The sequence below is a fragment of the Glycine soja genome, chromosome 2, assembly GCF_004193775.1.
Source record: "Glycine soja cultivar W05 chromosome 2, ASM419377v2, whole genome shotgun sequence".
NCBI lineage: Eukaryota > Viridiplantae > Streptophyta > Magnoliopsida > Fabales > Fabaceae > Glycine > Glycine soja.
In genome coordinates this window covers 47,507,449-47,528,980 of record NC_041003.1, presented here as the reverse complement: position 1 = coordinate 47,528,980, position 21,532 = coordinate 47,507,449, and the positions used below count along the sequence as shown (strand labels likewise).

Here is a 21,532-nt window from a genome sequence, read left to right as displayed (position 1 = left end):
CATTGCCTCAACATATTTCTCTTTTTCTTACCATAGACTTGAGTTTGAACTTTGAGGCAGCGCTGCCAATTACATGTCTTTTCCTATAAGATACCTCAATTAATTCATTTGGAACTTTCTTTTTCTTTTGTATCCCTTGATGTATCATGTCTGTCAAAGTGCACACCAAATTTGCAAATCCAAGTTTCAAAATAATCGACCACAAACTTATGAAATACTAACAAATTAATCACATGAAGCAGCACCTAAAGCTACTGAATTCCACCATGGCATTATATGCATCATATCTAATGGCTCAACCACCAATTTTCTTTCAAAAAACAACAACTTCTAAGTGTACTTATTGATGAAGGATTGATTAGTGGAAACAGTACAAGAATAATTTATACATCTTATTGGCCTATAACCACTGATGTTAAATCTACAAAGAAGAAGAGATAATAAGTAATAACACATGTTCCCTTTTGGTGACTCTGTACGAATCTACCTGTATCAATCGTGCTTTCTTTTGCAGCTTTCAAGTCGGCAAAATCTGAAGCAAGTGTAAACTAGCACTACGAATACAACAAGCAACACTGCAGCAAAAAAAAAAAAAAAATGAAAAATATCCCTTGAAACCAAATGATAGTAGGCAAATTAGCAAAAACACGGAAACAGTTCAGTTTTAACCATACTATGCATGGAAACTTCGAAGGAGTGACATCCAAGGTAAATAATGTGCATGTGCACGCACACACAAAGGATCACTAGCAAGTGGAACTTAGAAGTAACTTACCAAATAAGGCGGAAAAAAACAAGATCGCCAGGCGATGTCTTACAATCCATGGCAGACTAACTTCAAGAGTGCAATGTTTTGAATTATTATGTTCTGTTTTTGCTCTGTCTAAAACCTCTGAATTTGATGGTTGTAATTCCATTAATGAAACATCAACACCTGTAACCATGATGCTATCCTTGTCCCTGACTTTGAATTTCAGAGTCACTGGGTGAGAGTCCCAATCTATTTCAATAGTTCCAAAGTTTGTCTGACCTAATGAAAGCCCACAATTGAAACATCAAAAACATGAAAACCAATATACAGTAAATATTCTTACCCAAAAATAAGGAAGAAAAGTATACCATAAATACAAGATTTGTATCTGCAGTTTTGGTCCTTAACTCTCATTGTAGATGGGGTCAACCATGCCACAAATCTCACAAAAGAACGCAAGAAATGTGGGACAACCTCCTCAACTGATTGTGTAACTCCACTTGAGGTTAAATCATATAGTGGATAGTCCAAAGCACAATCATATCTCGTGATTTCTCCAAAGTGAACATCTCCACTAATAAAAAATACTCCAGCCCTCTGCATAGAAAAGACTAATAAGAAGTGAAATGAGTCCTCACTCCAGCTACGTAAATGACACCAATGTAAGTCCCTTTAACAACATCAATGTAAAACATAGAAAAGGAATGTACTGAAAGTTGTTACCTTACTATCAGCGATTAATTTAAAAAGGCGATCTCTTTCCTTTGGAAAACGAGCCCATGATTCCATTGCAAACAATGGACGAATGGTTGCTGAAAGATTTGATATAACCTGACAGAGAAAAAAGAATATAGAAATGATTTCATATTAACAACATAAAAACATATCTCAATATTCCAAGGTGCAACAATTCAAGCACAAAACTGAATTATATATTGAGTTCAGCAAGATTTTCATGAGAAAAGCGCCTAAAGCTATTAGAATGTGGAAAGCCACATTCTAAATCAATAAAACAATTACTCCCAGTCAAATTTAGATGTACAGTGTGAAGAATATAGGCATAATAATTGATAATGTAGCCAAAACTCATAAAGATGAAGGTGTAATAATATGTATCATGTTTAGCATTGTGAATAATTCTTATTAATCTCTGGGATTATAACAATGATACCTAATTGCTGTACCTGAATAGAAGATCCAATTATGGTAAGAGCTGTTGGTGGACCCTTGAGCTCTTTCTCCAACCACAACCATTGTGAATTCCCCAAAATGGTTCCATCACTTCCTACAGGGTCTCTGTGATATCTGGTATCTAAGAGGACAATCTGAATAGTTTACCCCAATCCACAGTAAAAGCAAATATTAGTACAAGATTCATGCTTAAAAGTTAAAACACAATTTAAAAGCAACTCTCAAGTCTTATTATTGACAAAAACAAGATGAGTTCTTTAACATCAAAAGACATTTAAGACGATCATGTAATGGTTACATCCTACCACAGCACAATAATTGTGAAAGAATTTTATGAATTTAATAAAGTAGATTATTTTATTTGATCAATACCTTGATATCTCTACCTACAGGACCATACATATATGAGGCATATACACCAGCCTGTTTCCGCCTGAAATGAGAAGCTAGGGTAAGTATCTAAAATCTAAGTCTGCAACTGCTGCCATTAAAATCTATTAATGGGTGAACACGTATATTAGCCAGACGCGTAAACATGTCTTCAGTCTCCAGGAAAAAAAAACTGAGGTTCCACAGCCAATACAATTATATGTCTCATAATATTGGAAAAAAAACCCCGAAATTAAGAGAACGATTCAATTATATACTAGTATTCTTAAAAGAATGTAAATCAAATCACCCAAGCTGTAGAATACAGATACGCCCAACATGATAAAGCAGCAAAGGATATTATCCACCTACCGTGGGCTATCTTGAGGTTCGTCCAAGAAATCAAGAAGCAACTTTTGGTTGGTTATTTTGCCATGAAATTCTTTCCCTGCATCATTTAATCCATAATCATGATCATCCCATGTACCAATAACCTATTAACACACCAAATGTGAAAGTCAGGCCAAAAGAATTGATAAGAATAGTCACTATTTTAGTACTCAGAAATTTGAACAATGTTATGTTTTCAATGAGAATATCTACTAGATAGCAAAATCAAGTAGAAAAGCTTAGAATAAAGCACCTCAGCATTCTGTTGAAGTCGAGCATAGCCAGGATTAGACTTAGCTTTTTCATATCTAGTCTTCATTTCTTGCTCAGAGGAAGGAACAAATCGTGGAACATTCTTCCACGGCCCAACAGTCCTTTCCTGTCCAAATATTTTGAAAGGGCGTTTGAAGTCTCCATAAATGTTATCTCCCAGCCATATAAAAACTTGGGGATGGAAGTCAACCACTGCATCCCAAATGGGCTGGCAAAAAAACACAACACTCAGCATACACATATATATGAGCTGACAAAAAAAAAGTGAATAATATCCTGCAAGGCTGCAATCATAGCAATTAAAAGCCTAAATAATAACAAGTATTGAGCTTGTGCCAGGGAAGAGGTTTTTAGCCTAAAGCAGTCAAACAAGAAACCAATGTAAGATTGCAAACCCAAACTACAACCAAAAAATACCAAGCTTAACTCCTCTCAGCTAGCTCTGAGATTTCTTGAATTTAGTTCTAGATGCAACACAATTAAGATGGCTTGATTAAGAAATACTATAAAAGACCATACAGTAGCATAGTACATAGTACAACGTAAGATAAACAGTTGTTTAGTTTCAGTTCAACATGAATGATTTTAGTAGTAAAAGTGTGAAATACACCAGGAATTGAAGTTGTCTACTGCATAATGAATTTTGATTTCTTCTAAAAACGGAATTTCACATGCATCTCACTCTTGAAAAAATTATATTATGCATAACCATTTCCACCTACAATTCTTATAAACAGGGAACAGGCTCCAGAATCCACGGAAAATTATAAACAGAAACGGTTGGTTTGTTACTTGTTACATAAAATTAATCAAATTTATTTTGTTTACAGAAAATTATACCATTTATCCACAAGACACCTTTTTTACAGCATTATTGTTGTTTGTTTTCTTTTTAAGATGCGTACAACAGAACTGCAGTTTGCTTAAAGCTGACGTAACATTGGGACTGCAACAGCATGCTGGTACAAGAATTGGGACATCATGGTTGAAACAAAGAAACAGAATCATTAGCATACAAGTTCCATTACACGACACTGCAACATGGGGAAAAAAATAAAACAAAGACAAGACAAAACAAAACAGAACTAGGATAAAAAGAAGAAGAATTAAAATAGAAAAAAAAGCATAACAAAATAGAATCTTTTTTGGAACCTGAGGAGCGCTCTGGTTGGAGCATGATCCAAAGGCAATTCGAGACACCACTTGTTTCTGCTTCTCCTGGCTGTTGGAACCGGTAACGCCGACCATTCCGATAAAAACGACGGCGTTCCACCACCGCCACCGACGTTGATCGATACCCATTTGCGCAAAAACCACAACTTCGAATCCAATTCTTTCTCAGAGATCATAAAAAGGGAACTTTCTTAGCATTTGAGACCAATGGCAGACACAACATGAAACTTTCGGTTGTTATATAATGCATTTCTTTCCTCTCTTTTTATACACTTTCCAATAAAATAAAAATAAAGAGAATTCAACGAAAGTTTCATTAGGAAACATTTTCAAATCTGGAAATAAATATACTTAATTTTTTGAAGACAAAAAAGCTTCTTTTTGCTGCAAATGATCGTCCCAATTCAATACTTTTTCTGTAAAAATAATATTAGTTTGGAAATAATTAAGTTATTATTAGAAACTTTTTACTTTGTATATAACATTCTTTGTGTTTAGCCACTGTACTTCACTATCAAAAGTTTTGGTTCCTAAAGTTTAAACAATAAGTATATTTAGTTCCGGAAGAAAAACATTGTTAATATTGTTTCCTATGTGGCCTGTATTTTGAGGGCGTATAAACACTTTAAAAAAAAAAATCAAGATCAAAATATTTTATGGTGAACTACAGAAACTAATAACACCAACACCAAGAATTTTATAAACTAAGAGAGACAAAAATACAATTTTTATTTTTTAAACTATATTATAGATGTAATATATTTTTTAATTTTATCGATGATTATTTTTTATTAATAAACATATAATCGACAACTAAGCTTTTCTTGTGAAGTCTCCCTCCTTAACTACAAAATTTAAATTTGAGACATTACTTAAAATTATTAAGTTTAGTTTTAGTCGAATTAACATAATGTCAATAAAAAAATTAAGTTAATATTTTAATAAATGTATATAACTTTTAACTGATGCCTTAACAGTATAATACTGTTATACAATCATATAATCATATGTTATTATTTATCATATATATTACTTATAATAATTTTATTAATTTTTAAAATAATTAATTTAAAAAATATATTTTAAGTGATATTTTAATTTATTGATTAAAATTGTAATGTGCATAAAACTTAAAGTATTTTTTAATTGAAGATTTATTAATGTGCTTAAATAATAAATCAAGGCTAATGCGTGTATAAAAGAATTAAATTTGAGAATCTAAAAAAATGTATAATAATTAATATATATATTATTTAACTAACAGAACTAAACTGATCTCAATAATATATATATTCAAAAGAAGAAAGATAATACACGTATACTCTCATATTATTGATAAATGAGAAAAGAAAAAAAATATAATATGATAAATGATGGTAATAATGTGATAAAATAATCTATGTTAGTAAAGTATTTATAATATTGAGGTCTATCCATTGGAAAAGCCGAATCCATGAAGCAAATAGCAATGAAGTTTGTGTTGACTGTAGTTGACCACTGACCAAACATGGAACCCATTTATCCTATGCCCTCCAAAAGCATACCTCAAAGACGGGAAATCTGGATATTGTGCAATGAAACAAATCCAATGTTATCACTTTCAACACTTACCACGCAGAATTGCTTATCTCTAATAGCACTAGCCTCCATAACTGAGAGCATCTTTTGTTCATTTGCTTTTTTATTGATTGAGAAAAGCAACTGAGTGGAGTTTTGGATAGATTTGAATTTGGATTTAATTTGTGAAAAGTTGAGCAAGAACAGATAATTTGGATTAGAGGAAGAGGAAGGGCCAGGCATTTTTTTTCAAATGATTTTGTAAAAGGCACGAATAATAATTTTGAATACGATTTACCTTGTTTAAATAATTATTCAATCATGCGATTCGTGCATTTTCTGTTCAACATGAAACATCTTTTACAGTACTTTGATATTATCAATTTTTATACATATTTGTTTAAGAGGGACAAAATTTTGGCAATGCTTGTCAACCATGATTCTCCTCGTTATCAAATACCAAAACCAAGGAAATTCACTTAATGCACTTTCATATTTGCTAAATGTACTTCCTTTATTTTTTTCTTTCTCAAAACCAAATTCTGAAAAGTGCCTAACATTTTAAGACTTACGAAAATTACTTTTCAGAAACTGCTTTCTAAAAATGTTATAACATTTTCTGGAATTTACTTTTCGAAAACAAAAATAGGAGTTGTGTAAATTTGTCTAGAGAGACATGAAGTAGGACTTACTAAACACCATTATCTCAAAGTTCCTAAATTGTAAGGAACATGTAGGGGAAATGTTTTGTGAGAGTGTAGAGGACAAACTCAAAGACGACAGCGTTTGAAGAGTTCATTTGTGTCTTTCTTTCATAGATCCATACAACTCCTATTTTTGCTTTTGAAAAGTAGTTCTCGGAAATATTATTACACTTTTCGAAAACTACTTTTTTAAAAGCAAAGACAAGGGTGTAATTTTAGCATAAGTGTTAAAATTTTAACACTTTCTACAACTTGGTTTCCAAAAAAATGTAATTTTGAGGGAGACAAAAATACAAATCACATAAAGTGAAGTGCATTTAGAACAAGAGAGTTGCATTAAGAAATTGTTCAAAGAAGATGAAACAATATACTCACAAATTTTAAAACAAAGAACAAGATAATTAAATTATATAAATTTTAGTATATTTTAAAATGTTTATATTACATTGATTTTACTTTATATAAAAGAGATGATAAATGATTTTGAATTAATATGAAATTTTATATATGTGATTTATGTAAAAAAAAACTTTTAATCTAATGGTGAATTTTAAAAAAACATTATTCAATTTAAAATTATAAAATAATATAATAATTTTCAAATTTAGTGAATAGTATAATTTGTTTCTTCCTCATATATATATATATATATAAAATGAAATTTTCATGCTGCTCATACTTTTCCACTTTCTTTAATTCACTTGACCAGTTTTTAAACAAGATAAAGTCCGTTGATCTTTAGTCAGTCCAAAGATCTGATCAAAACTCCAGAATTTATTGGGATGCCGAATCTTGAAAGATTATGTCTTAGATGTTGCATCAGTCTTACTGAGATTCATCCGTCAATTGCACAGCACAAAAGGCTAGTTGTGTTGAATTTGAAACATAGAAAAAATCTTAAAACCCTTCCAAGGAAACTAGAAATGAACTCCTTGAAGATTTTGTCCTTTCCGGGTGCTAAAAAATCAGAAAACTTTCTGAGTTTGGAGAAAATATGATTAATCTTTCAGTTCTTGACTTGGAGGGTACAATTATCTCAAAAACTTCCTGACTCGCTCGTTTGGTTGATTGTTCTAGCTGTTCTGAATTTAAAGGAATTGTAGAAGCATTGTCTGCCTTCCCTGCTTTATTTGGAATTCCAAGTCACTGAGAAGTCTCAACATTTCTGGCTGCTCAAAATTTTCTAGGCTGCCAGAGAATTTGAACGAGAATGAGACTTTGGAGGAGCTTGATGTTGGTGGAACTGCAATAAGAGAAGTGCCTTCATCCATTGTTCAGCTGTGTCAATAGTAGCAGACATCCCTGATTCTTGGCGTTCAAGTAATGGTCAGATTCTGGACTCATTTTTGGGAACGTTGCATGTTTTGGTCTTCCAAGAAGATGAATGGCCCAGCAAGATTTTTGGATATATTATTGAAAGTAGGAGAGGTCACTTTCAACTATTCACTAGGTTCTTACCTCTTTTAATCGTGATTATACCTGTTGTTGGCAACGTGTAGTAGAAGGATAAAAGAACCAAATACTGCCAGGGAAGGTATAATCATGAAGGACTAGAAGAAGCTCTTTCTCAAGAAAAATTCCATCAGGATAGAGAGAGCAAATTCTTACAATACAGTCTTACCAACTATTGCTCCTAATGCAGAACCCTTTTCCCTCATCCTCCTATGAGTCCCTACATTTTCATGGATCCACTTCACTAGCAGCTCCTCTGGCTATTCCCCACAGGGCTAGTCTTCTAGGAACCCTCTTTTTTATGAAAACTAGAAGTAGATTAGGAGTAGCAAATAGGAGAAATAGTAATCAATTATGTTTATGCATGCTTATATGTATGATTCTGCATCTAATAAATAAGTATTTCCTTTCACATATGATTCTATATATTTCTGATATAACTTCGGATGGTTAAAGTTATAATTGTTGATGAAGTTACAACAAAATCAAGAATGCTTAAATTGAGGGAGAGATAAATAAGAAAACCAAATAGGACAAGAAGTACTTGTTAAGGGGAGCAACTGCATAATTGATTAAGCCATGAAAAATTCAAATTTGCACTTGAAGTTTGTCATAATTTAAAATTGGTAACGTTTATTTGTTCAATGGGGATGTAATCATCCAAAAAAGGTGTAATCATCAAATGAAGTTGATATCATTAATCTGAATGGATATATTTGTTTATATTTGAAGTAGTACATTTGAGGCCAGAAAATTTCAGCCAAACCATAAATCACTCACCAAGGACATAAAAAAAACTATTGAAAAATACTTGGCTTTTGGCTTATGAGAAACATATACTGTATTAATTCACTATATTATTTGAAGGACTATATCATTTGAAGGAGGCAACCAAATGTGAATTACAATCATGAACCAGTTTTTGGTTTTCTATATGCAAGAACTTTGCAAAAACACCAACTAATGGGGCAGTATTATATGTGCACGCCTCAGTCTGCATAAAATTGTTCCTTCTGTCCTCAAAATTGTCTTTCCCATCAGGCCCTCCAACCAAAGCCCCAACCAGAACATTAGGATTAGGTGCCTGGCTACCATACCAATTATCATACCCTTGAGTGCACCCTATGAACCCTTTATTCTTTTTGTATGACACAATGGATGCCCCTCTATGGTGCACCCTTTTAGGGTAGTTAGGGCCATACCCAACTAAATAGCTCATGTTCATTGGGTTGGACCCCAAAATGTAATCAGCCTGTGACTTAGCAAAATTAAGAATTTCTTCATGGTCCACTGTGCCCCCATGGCAATTGAGCTTTTGATTTGTGCTTTGAAGGAAATCAGAGTATATTGAGAGCAAAAATGCTGCTGTTGAAACGTACTGCATGTTGTTCCACTGCCGGACATAGATTAATCCAGCTGGGGTACGTTCCACGTTATTGCTATCATTGTTTTTGTTGAGACATGAACAAATATAGTACTCTGCTTTTGATTTGTATTGTTCAAGTATATCCCTATGCTTCTTGTGTTTTTCTTCGCTTAATAACTGCAAAAAAGGATGAAACTATAGTTAGATTACAAATAATTGCTACTCTTACTCTGATAAGCAGACATATGAGAATTTTGTAGTTCTTGATTTGTATGATTCGACTCAATTTATTCTTAGTGTTGACAATACTAGTGGCAGGTGCATAATCATTAACTACCAAATATTATGTAAATTATTACTACTATTATTCAACCACTAATTGCTTGTTGACATTTGAATCAAAGTAAATCATGACTTCTTATAGATTTCATGCTCGCTCATCCTATCCATAATCATTCTTCTTCTCTCTCCAAATCAAACTCCGTACAGTGTAAATGTGAAATGTGAAACACTTTAAAATTCTATCTTTTTTTCTTCCATTTTTAACATGTGATTAATTCCTACAAAATAAATAGTGACCTAAATTAAATTAGTTTCTAAAAATGTTAGCCGACGAAAGGATGCCCTACCTCATAACTTATTTACAAATTATTTATTAAAAGGGGAAAAAAGGAGGGGGAGTGTACTGAGGTGTTTAAGGCTCTATGTACTTCACGTCTCTAACATTCGGCTCAACCATAAGCCATACCCACTTTAATTGCACTGTGTTGCAAAGCTAAAGCACTAATAGCACATGGCAATGTGCTTGGGGTACACTTTTTAGTTTTTATGTCTTTAATACCCCTAGATAATACTACTATATTAATATACCTTAATTCGTGCATACTCCACGAATGACCTTTAAAAATAAAGTACCAAAAGATTTAACCCACCATCATTTTCAGGTTAGAAAAGCAAAATCTAGATAAAGTTGGACAGATATTAAAGAGCCACTCACATGGGAAAATAACCCAAAGTTTGAAAAAATGAAACCCAAATAAAACGAAAACACACTAAAGGATCCTACTATATTTAAGGCTTGAGCTCTTTGAAGGCCATTGTTAGGAACAAAATGTTATTAGCATAAGAGAGTGTAGTGATGGGAGGGTACCAGAGATTGCAAGTTTGAATTTCTTAACTTGATATTTTTAATAAAATTAATAAAGTAACATTTGTGATGAAAAAAATTTGAAGAGAACTTTACCTTAGAGACCATGAGTTGAAGGCCAGCATACTTAACATCCCAGATGAATTCTGAAATGGACCAACCAGTCCCACCAAAGGTATGAGCATTGGAAATAACGTACTGAAGATACATTTTGTTGTCGGTGGCCTTGTACAGCCACGTGGCAGCCCACAGCAACTCATCCATGTATCCACTCACCGACGCATAGTAGCTCTTTACCACTCCGACACTAGCATCATAATTTCCCCTATACTTGTCCCCGAACTCAAACAACTATAAAAACACACAATAAATGTTTTCATTCCAATAATATTTCTTCAAAAAATTATAATAAATGTCCTAAAGACAAGACAGCATTAAAGAATAAAAAAAAACATTAGAAAGTGTGACAGTAGTCCATTCAATTGTGATCTCTACTAGTATAATCGTAATTTAAAAATTTTCTATTTATTAATTTCTTAATCAATATGTTAGGACATTGATTAGCAAAGACCATTAATAAACCTTAATTTCGCATACCCTTTATTAGTTTTGAAATTGTGATTGTTACACAAAAGTTGCTGCAACAATTATTAATCATGGCACTAGTCAAAGCCAATAAAAAAAAGCACAATCAATCACACTTTTAATTAGCACATAAACACAAAATCACTCACCTGCAGGGCATGATGTAGAAGCAAGTGAGAGTAATGTGGGTTTGTTTTCCTGAACAGAATGGAAGCAGCTGCCATGGCTGCTGCAGTCTCTCCGGCCAGATCTGAACCAGGGTTATTCTCGTCTATCTTAAATGCTCGCCGTGAAGTTGTCATGTCCTCTGGCCGTTGCCAACAATAATGGTCAGTGTCACCATCACCCACCTGAAAAGCAAACAAAAAAGTATATCATTAATTTGAGAATTCCATTTCCGTTCAATCTCTTCAACCACTGTCTCTAAGTTCAATCTCTTCAACCAACAATAACGAATAATGCAACATTTTTTTAATTCAATACTAATAGTGGAATGAATTTGGACACATCAAAACTCTTAAATTTCTTGAATTAGTTTGTACCTCAGCCCATAGGACATTTGGGCTAGTGTGAGCTTTGATGAAATAATCAGTGCCCCATTTGATTGCCTCCATTGTGTGTTCTAGTTCACCTGCATCTTCAATTTGTTGCCTATACTCTATGGCACTCCATGAGAGCATTGTGATGGTGAATGCCATTGGTAAACCAAATTTCACATGATCCCCTGCATCATAGTATCCTCCCACCAAGTCCACCTACACAAACCAAAAAGAAAGGGAAAAAAAAAGTTTTGATTTTGAAAGGGAATTGGCGTACCAAGAGAGTAAAAGACAAGAATTTGAAGAGTTGTGTCATGTGGGTATTATTGAGAATTTGGACCTACCCCTTCTTCTAGGCCATCAGTGAGGCCAGAATGGTCACGCCAAGTGACACGCTGATTGTAAGGTATCCTCCCAGAGCGTTGTGCTTCAAAGTAGAGAAGACTCTTTGAAAGGGCATCAGCATAATCAAAAGCTTGGGTGGTTGTAGTAGTGAAGAAGGTGAAGATGAAGAGGCTAATAAGACAACAATGTTGTACACCAAAATGGTGTTTCTTATGAGGTTGTGTGTGCATCTCCATTGCCCCTCCCTTCCCTCCTAAAAAAAAGTTTAGGAGTGAAGGGAATTGGAAAAAAAATAAAGTGAAGTCTCACCACACTACACCACAAGTGGAGGGTTTGAATTGTCTTTTAAAAACCTGAGATGTGCCTACGATCTATCTAAAATAGGCTGGTATCATTTTGGGGAAGAGCCCCACAAGATGAGCACGTGAAACTCACCCCACCACTTTTACTTGTTTGTTGCACACAAGGGTAAATTTTGTTTGCAGCACTTGGAGTTGGATGTCCCTCTGTGTGCCAAATAAGGAAAAACACCCTGCTATGTTGATTCTTTGTTAAAATTCCACTGTGATTCCAAGGCACCTATTCTATTCCCTCCGTTTATTAATTACAAGAGCGGAAGAACCGTTTTTTCCTTGTTACTTATTGCAGGAACCTTGCATGTGTAGCTTTCAACTCATTTCATCAGTTTCAGATCAGTTACAATAAATTCACCAAATAATAATAATAATAATTAATTAAAAGATGATGCTATTAAGTCAAACGATTAACTACTCCTATTTAATAGTTTTTATTGAATAATACTTTTAATTACTTAAAGAGATATTATTTACTGTTTTCATGTAATAAATATTGTGCTTAATATGTATGTACTCTCAAACAAATAAAAATTATTTTACATATAACTTTTTAATTATTTATAATAAAAGTTAATAAACTTATCATATTTAATAATTTGTGATTAGAAGAATGTATAAAAATATATATTATCACTGCATTCTAAATTTTAGCATTTTTTAACTAATACTCTTAGGAGTCATTTGTAATACGGACTATTTAGTTATTTTTAGAAATACAAGACCAAAAAAAAGTTTTTCTTATGTTTATTATGATGTCATAAAAAAATAATTATGTGTATATTTTATTTCTAGGAAAGACATAATCACACTTTTCATCAATATTTAGTCCGAATGGAGGAATAGGAAAAAAATATTTTCATGAAACACGAATATTTTTTCATCAGTAAAAATTCATATATATTCTCTTATTAATCACTACTCTCATTGTTTCATTATGATATATACTTAAATTTTTCATATCCTGCAGATTTCATTCATGCCCAATTAATTTTTCCACAATTTGATTTAATGTCAGTTTTATTCCTACATTTTATGATAATATTTCTTTTTCCTTCAATGCTTCTTTTTTAATGGACAATTCTTATTTTTCTTTAATTATTATAATCGTCAAACACATGAAAAGGAGGAAACAAGAGGGGCAACGAGAGTTTTTATAATAAGGATATTTTAGTAATTATAATATATATTTCTGCAAAAAATAACTCACTAAACATATGGTTTAATCATTCTTGAGAATATAAAAAAATAATCTCAACCAATTTTAATAATTAACCAAATTAGGTTTTTAATAATATATGAAAATAACATTCTCATATTATATTTCGAGAAAAAAATATCCCCAAAACTAAAAGAATTATCCAAGAAAGAAATGTCCTTACTAGTCAGGACTCTGATTATTCAATCTTTAATAACGGGTTAGAAAAGTGTTCAGAGGTACGAGTCAAAAGCACTCAATACATTTTATTAAATATATCATATTACTTAAAAAACATAAAATGTTATTTTTTAAAAATATACTAAATGTAAAATGTATTTATTTAATATTTCCACATTATAAATTCAAAGACATGAATAAAAGAACTATTTATTTATATTTTTGTATTCAAGTTGTAATGACACTAATGCATGCATCTCTAATAATAATAAATGAATTATTCAATTCTCTTTATTTTGTTTTGTCATGACGTACAAATCAACTTTAAGACTTTATACATACTACGTAAACCTGTCGTCATTGTACTAACTCCATAGAGTTTGAATTGTTTAATCCTCTAAGCTTGCTTTTGGTAAAAGATTATTTTCAGAAAATAAAAAATAAATCCTTAATTAAAATCTTAAGAAAATGAAAGTGCGATTAACTTTTAAAATGAAATTGAACAAAAAAAGTATGTGGATTTATTATTATGTAAAAATATCCGTTGAGAGGATTCATCTCTCTCACCTGATACACATCTTTAATGGGAATTTTAATTGGTGCCTACATTATTTTTATTTTTAATTTAGATAAATATTAATCAATACTCTTACAATATTTGTTAAGAAATTAAAAGAAAAAATACTTTAATTATGTTGTTCATGACTTATTTAATAATTTTTAGTTTTTTAATTAATACTCTAAGAATACCGGCTAACAATACCTTTAATTGAAAGTGCTTGTAAAACAGGTATTATATAACTATCTAAATGGCATATATGTGATGCATGGGTGTATTTTGGACAGCATGGAAGTTGTAAATTAGAAAACTCGTAAACTAATTGGAGTCTTGGAGGATGCCAGGCTAGGAAGGGTTGCTAAGTGTAGGCTCCATAAATGTTGCATTGTGCATGCAGAGGGTGGTCTATTTCTTATCTTTGTAAATAGTTAACACATGTCAATGTGCACAAATTTTAAGCTGAGCAAAAAATGGTTCTTTTATGGCTAAAGTTGGTCAATTTCTTATATCAAAAGCGATTTGGCTGCTATTTCTGATAACGTTTGGCAGGCGTTGCTTCAGGCAAAAACTAGAAGTTTGAAAATTATTTTGGAAGAAGCAAGGAGGGTATGGTGCGCGTGCAATATGTGTGCGACGCAAGTTTCATCCACATACACAATATGTTATTCAGTCATTATTAATTTGTTGGCCCTCCATCTAGCTCTTCCTCTTTCTATCTTTTCTTCGATTTTTTTTTATAAAATATGATGCAAGGGATCACTAATGATATGATAATGATTATAACCATGTTAGTTTCTGTTATCTATGCATGTTTCTACATGAGTATGAGAACTTTGCCCCCATCTTTTTGCGCACCTTTATTTCGTCTGCAATACGATACAACAACTAAGGAGAGAGGAACAAAATCACAAATAACCTTAACTATAGTCTATAACGATATTGTTAATAACTTAATATTGTAGTAATTATTGCCATCACTAAAAAATTTTAACCAGTTATTTTATTTTGAACTCTACGTACATTATAAGAAAAAATTGAGAGTAAATTATCAAATTTGTCTTTGAAACCGTGAGTACTAATAAGATGTTTTGAAAGACAAAAAGTCTCTGAAATTATATATTGACGTCACTAAATTAGTCCTTTCGTTATTCTTTGTTAGCAACTTCATCAACGGATATGAATAATATCTATGTTTAGTATCATGTTGGACGTTAAATTATCTCTATTTTCTTTATCCTTTTTAAATTATTTATTAGTGAAAGTTTTAAGAAAAAATGTTTAGCTAAAAGTTTCTACAGGGTGGAACAAAGGAGAAGAGGGAAATTTCTTGGGTTAAAAGTGAATATGTGAATTGAATAAAGAAAAGTGCAAGGGTGGTCTTGGGATTAAAAATCTCTCTTGATTCAATTTAAGCTTAAATGGAAAGTAAGGTGGTAACTTTTGGTTGAGAAAAAGGGTTGTGCAGCTTGAAGTTTTTAAAATTGTGTATGCATATTAAATTGCATATAGTTCTTCCTTGGATGGTGACTCCTTTAGATCAACTTCATGGTAGTGGAAGGATATTTGTTTCTCTAGGAGGTAATCGAGTGCGGGAGAAGATTGATTTTTGAAGTTGATTGATAAAAGGTCAGGTAATGAGTGATTTTTTTATAAGCAAGGTTAGAAAATGAGTTGTCTACCCAATTAATTAGAAAAATAAAGAGTATATTTAGATTGAGAAATTTTTTTTGAAAAATTTATTCCCAAGATTGTTTTTGGTGTTAGAATGTAAACCATTGTCTTAAATATTAGAGTATGTCTTTTAAACAAACTCTCATAAAAAATATTAGATTAAGTCAATTAATTTCAGAGTTTATGAATTTAGTTGTTTTAACTTTATATTTTTCCTTTTCAAAATAATTGTTGTTTTGAAATTTCAAATCTAATAAAAGTTTTTTTCCTTAAATACTAGTATATTCTTATTTAATACTACTCACCGGTAACGATGCAAGTATTAAAGATCAATATAATATTAAATAAGAATATTTTAGTTTAAATATAACAATATTTTACTTTATGAAATATTTATTTTATGTACATTATTAACCTTAATTAAACAACTAAAACATATGGTATGAAGGAAGTAATTTAAAGTAATCATAAATTATAAATGTTTTATCATTTTAGTTTTGTTTAAAAACTATTGATTTTTCAAATCCAATATTAAAATTTTAACTTTTTTTTTATCTACTATACCCTTGTTTACAATTATTCGTGCATTAAATTTTTATTTATCTCCAAGATGGACACTTGTACCCAAGCAATTGAAGCCAATAACACTAACCACCTATCAACGAGAATGTCCATCAAACATCGTCTCTAGACACTCTATTATCAAAATATTAATGACTAATGGTGGTTCTAGTAACATACTAAATAAATAGGAGTATTTTAGCATAAAAATATATTAGTATCAATTAATAATTTTTTAAAATGAGGATACACTACCTTTAATCACCTACTATTGTTTAAGAACGGAAGAACGAGTACTACTAATTAACAACCTAAATAAATAAATAAAAAAACTAAATTTTCATTAAAAAAAATCAAGTTAAATTCAATGTATTCCCGCGTAATCTGAAAGGAAAGACAAGAATGAGCATAAAATGTCTTCTAGGAACAAACACAAAGCTCATGATGATTCTTAATTATACCAATCAACTAAAGATTAGGGTAACCGCACTAGAAACATAATAATTACTCTCGAATTAATAAAAAGCAACATAATAATAGCATTTCAAAAGGTTAATTAGTCATGTTGCTGAAAATAATAAGAGTATTTTAATGAAGTTTTTTTTCGAGAATTTCTTAAGCGAAGAAACTATTTTTAAAATTTTTTTTATTGGAATAAATTTATGTGATAGAGAATTTTTTAAAAATAAAATTTGTATTTTTTTATAAAAAATTATTTTATAGCAATAAAAAAATATTTATTTAATACATAACAACACCATAATTAAATGAAAATAAAAAAAATATAAAAGTAAGTTTTTTTAAGATTTATAAATTTTTTAACCATTGAAATAAAATTATATATTAGTTTCTTATACTGACATAACAATATAGGGACCAAAAAAATATTATAAAGATTATAAAAAATAACTTAAATTTTTTTTATTAAAAATACTCTAGGCAGTAAGATTGCCCTTAGATTAACTTGCATAAGTTAAAACAGAATAAGTTTCCAATGATTTTAATATGGAGAATAAGATTTTAAATACAAGTAATACTCAAATAAAAAAATGGTGATTAACACAAAGTCATGATGCCCCAAAAAAAAACATGAACTATATTACATATATAGTTATATATATGACTTATTTTTTCTTTAACTCTCAAAAAAAAATATTTTCAACATATATACACACCGTGCATGTACACATATATTAAGTGTTACCTTTTTGCTTTTGATAAAAAAATAGTAGTGATTATATATAATTAATATTAAAAGTTAATAGGTGATCATAAGATTATTTTTAAAAAATATTATGCATTTATCTTTTAATATCAAGAATTAAAATTTTAATTCCTTATTTATATTTTATGCTTTAGTTTCGTCCCTAAAGTTTAAAATTTTCACTTTAGTCACTTATAATTTTTCTATTGTCATTTCATTAGTTTTGACACTAACAGTGTCTACTTTGTATAATGTGACATTTCTCATAATTTATCACATGTTTTTAAATTAACTAAATGAGTGTGATAAAATTAAGAAATAACTAATTTAGTCTAACATAAGAATTTAAAAAAATCAAAGAGTTTTTTTAAATATAAAAGATAAAATTAAATATAGATTTATAATAAGACTATAAGAGTCTCATGTTTTTTTTTTACAGCATAAGAGTCTCATGTTATGTACTGTCTCCATATAATAAGAAATTCATGAAAATCTCAGCTATCTAATCCTTTATGAATGCATATTTAAATTCCTTGTAACATTTTTCTTGTCTCTTTTCCAAAAAAACACCAAACTAAGCTGAAAGATTTAACTTCACCTTGATTAAGACAGGACTGAGTTAAGGAAATTACATATATTCTTTATAAAATAGTTAATTTTGCTTCTTGACATGCACCGACAAAATATATTCAATGATGCAAGATCCAAACTAAAACCCACGCTGCTGTCATTCTTCTTTCGAATGTCTGGTTTGCATCACATATTGAGTAGAAGAAGGCTTAGAAAACGTGAATTAAATTCACTTTTCTTAGAATCGTGTCTTTTTTTTTCCCAGACACCGGTCTCTTGATTAAATCACGGGTTTAATTTATACATTTTGTTACTATATATATATATATATATTACTCTATTAACTAACCGGGGGAATTAGGATAAATAATTAAATATAAGAGAAATTATACTTATAAAAAAAATATACAACTAAAAAAGAGAAAGAGAGAAAATAAAAATAAAAACAAATTTAAAATATAATAAATGATAAACGAAAAAAATAGACGTGTTATATAAATTATAATACAAAATATTATATCACTTGTCTGAATATAACTTTTAACATAACTATTATAAAAACAAACAAATTTACTTTACATATATACTGTCCGTACATGAATTGTTTTTCATAAATAGTTACATTATTTTTTGAATGTATTCCTTATGTTTGTTTTATATTATTATATAGTTACATTAAAAAAGGTTGCCATCATCAGTATAACGAAACCAAGAGGCCGGTTATTAGAATTGTCCCCACGCCATCAATTAAATTTGAACAAAAGTACTCAGGTAATCTGTTTTTGGGGGAAAATATACCGATCAACTTTATAATTGCCATGTATAATACAGTAATATTTTAATTTAAAAGTTTATTAAGTTTTCTTCAATTAAATTTAGTGTTGGATTAAAATCTAATTAAAATATATTAGCTACTGGCTAATTCATTTGATAACAAAACAAAAATATCGTTAATTAAAATTATTAAGTGCATGTTTCTTTAATCTTCATAACTAATTCTTTACCAAAAATATTCATATATAATTATATGCTTTTAAAAATATTATTCTTTATGATTAAATATTTGGATTCTTTTTTAGTAAAAAAATTAAATTAGCTAGAGTCAGATGATAGATACGAAAATATGATAAATATACGTGTTCTAACCGTGGCCTTAGTCTCTCTACCCTCCAATAGAGCTAGCTAGTTAAACGGCTTATTCCAACCTGTTTAAACTTTAAATTTCGAAGTTTGTCTGCATTAATTATTGACTCTCATTTTTAACAAGTTGATAGACTCAAAAAAAATGGACTCCATTTTTTTGTCTTGCATCTATCTTTTATAAGCAGTATAGCTTCCGATTAAATATAGTTTGGCCCTACAGACCGATTATTAAAAAATAACTAAAAAATCTAGAAAAAAAGAATCTGAATTGTGATTTCTTTTATTTTTCTTGTGTGAGTTTTTACTTGTTAATAATTAATTAGATTTTATAATATGATAAATATAAAAATAAAGCATACATCAAATAACTAATCAAAATTGGTAGCCAAACACCAACTATATAGTCATTAATGTTAACTAATCAAATGTATATTCAGGCAAAATCCTGGTTTTTAAATATTTAAGAGAAGGGGTGGAAATAAAAACAAATAAAAAACTTTTAACTAGAATCTGTAAAATAAAATGGAGTGAAATAATTGGAGAAAAAAAACACCTTATTATAAATGTAAATTAAATAATCCAATATTGCGAAAGGAACTCAAAGTTGAAAATGTCTAGTAATTTTATGTTTTTTTTTTTTAAAATATAGTTAGGCAGATAAAAATAAACTACATTTTAAATGGACTGTAATGTATTTTGTGAAAAAAGAATGGACTGTAATTTACGGAACTCGCAGTTCACACAAATCAAGAGCTAAACTAAACGTCTAGCCATCACCCATATATCCGACTCTACTCCCTAAAATATTAGTACCTAAAAGGTAAAAAAATATTGCTACTAATTGTGTTTTTTTTTTAGGAAGCTACCAATAGTTATTGTCTATATGAATGACAAGGATTTAATTAACATTTCTCTTAATTTACAGGGGTAAGGTAGCACTTCTCTTATACAAAAGGAAAACAGAGAAAATACAAGTAAAACTTACTCAGCTAGTGCTAATTTTATTCCCATGCATGGATGAAAGGTTGACGTGAAGATATAGTAGTATTCATTCATTAACTTTTATAATATTTTTATATTATTTATTATTTATTATTTATTACATTCTTTATCGTATTATCTAACAAAAACAAAAATTCTTATCTTATTATATACTTTTCTTCTCTTCATATCTCTTTTTTTACCAAACAACTTTTTGTAAAAAATAATAATACAAATACATTTTCTCATCTCTGTTTTGATACTAAATACAATTTCTCAATGATGTATTGAATAGTTCAAGATATAAACTACGTAACCATAAATAAACCCTTAAGCTTTCACCATGACAATATTCTTTACGTACGTAATTATCCCTATTACTAGCTAGTTACAGCTGTTCTGATACAAACTACATTCTCGCGCGCCATCTTAACTACGTCTAAATGGTGTACACGTACAAATTAAGTCTCTTGATATGGACACTTTGCACTGCACAAATAAATTAACTTACTATAGATTTCGGGCCATCTTAATTAACTACTTACGTGTAAATGACATAACTTAAGTCTTGATATGGATACTTTACACTGAATAAATAAATTAACTTACTAGTTCAGTGCATGAGACTTGACTGATTATAAAGTTAGTTGCGCACGCACATTATTGATGAGCGTCATAAAAAATAAAATAATTGTTTTCTTGCATAATAAGATACTGATTTTGATATTTGCCAATAAGAAAAAATACTGATTTTAACCCCCTCCCTCTCCTCCTAATTTCTTTTATGAAAGTACAAGGATGAGTACTAGTAGTCTACATCTTCTACAAAATTAACCTCTTTTTCCAACAACAAAAAAAATCCCAAATCGAATAAACTTTTTAATGCACACTTGCAAACAAAGAAAATAAGGAAGATGAACTAAACTTCTTTTACAAATTAAAATCAATTTAAACAATTCAATTTTTGAAAAAAAAAAACAATAGATCAGAGAATTTCTAAAAAATATCAAAACACATAAATTAACTTTTGTTTATATAAGCAGTTTAATTTTATTTAATCTTTTATATTATCCAGGCTTAAGCATTGAATTTAAAATTAATCTATCTGTACTATGTATAAATCACAAGTAAGTTTTGTTTTTTTGGTAAACAGATAGTTTTGGACCACAAATAGATGTTATGAGCATGTTCGTATTGGGTAAGTCTAAAGGCTAAAATCATGTTCGTATTAGAGATGTGCTATGGTACTCGCTCACCGACTGCTTTATAT

General features: G+C 30.1%; 2 protein-coding genes across 2 annotated transcripts; both read right to left on the bottom strand.

Annotated features, from left to right (window-relative positions):
- Nucleotides 1-195: 195 nt before the first annotated feature.
- LOC114400274 lies at nt 196-4,395 on the bottom strand. The gene is made up of 9 exons (XM_028362644.1): nt 4,127-4,395; nt 2,955-3,182; nt 2,684-2,805; nt 2,315-2,375; nt 1,936-2,076; nt 1,475-1,582; nt 1,120-1,348; nt 776-1,030; nt 196-575 (listed from the first exon to the last, which is right to left on the bottom strand). Exons 1-9 carry the CDS (start codon nt 4,274-4,276, stop codon nt 493-495), a joined length of 1,377 nt encoding a protein of 458 aa, XP_028218445.1. The 5' UTR covers nt 4,277-4,395; the 3' UTR covers nt 196-492.
- A 4,153-nt stretch (nt 4,396-8,548) lies between these two features.
- Nucleotides 8,549-12,375, bottom strand: LOC114400268 (endoglucanase 11-like). Its single transcript, XM_028362632.1, has 5 exons — nt 11,842-12,375; nt 11,501-11,713; nt 11,108-11,308; nt 10,470-10,724; nt 8,549-9,403 (listed from the first exon to the last, which is right to left on the bottom strand). The coding sequence occupies exons 1-5, from the start codon at nt 12,076-12,078 to the stop codon at nt 8,735-8,737; spliced, it is 1,575 nt and encodes a 524-aa protein (XP_028218433.1). The 5' UTR covers nt 12,079-12,375; the 3' UTR covers nt 8,549-8,734.
- Nucleotides 12,376-21,532: the final 9,157 nt, after the last annotated feature.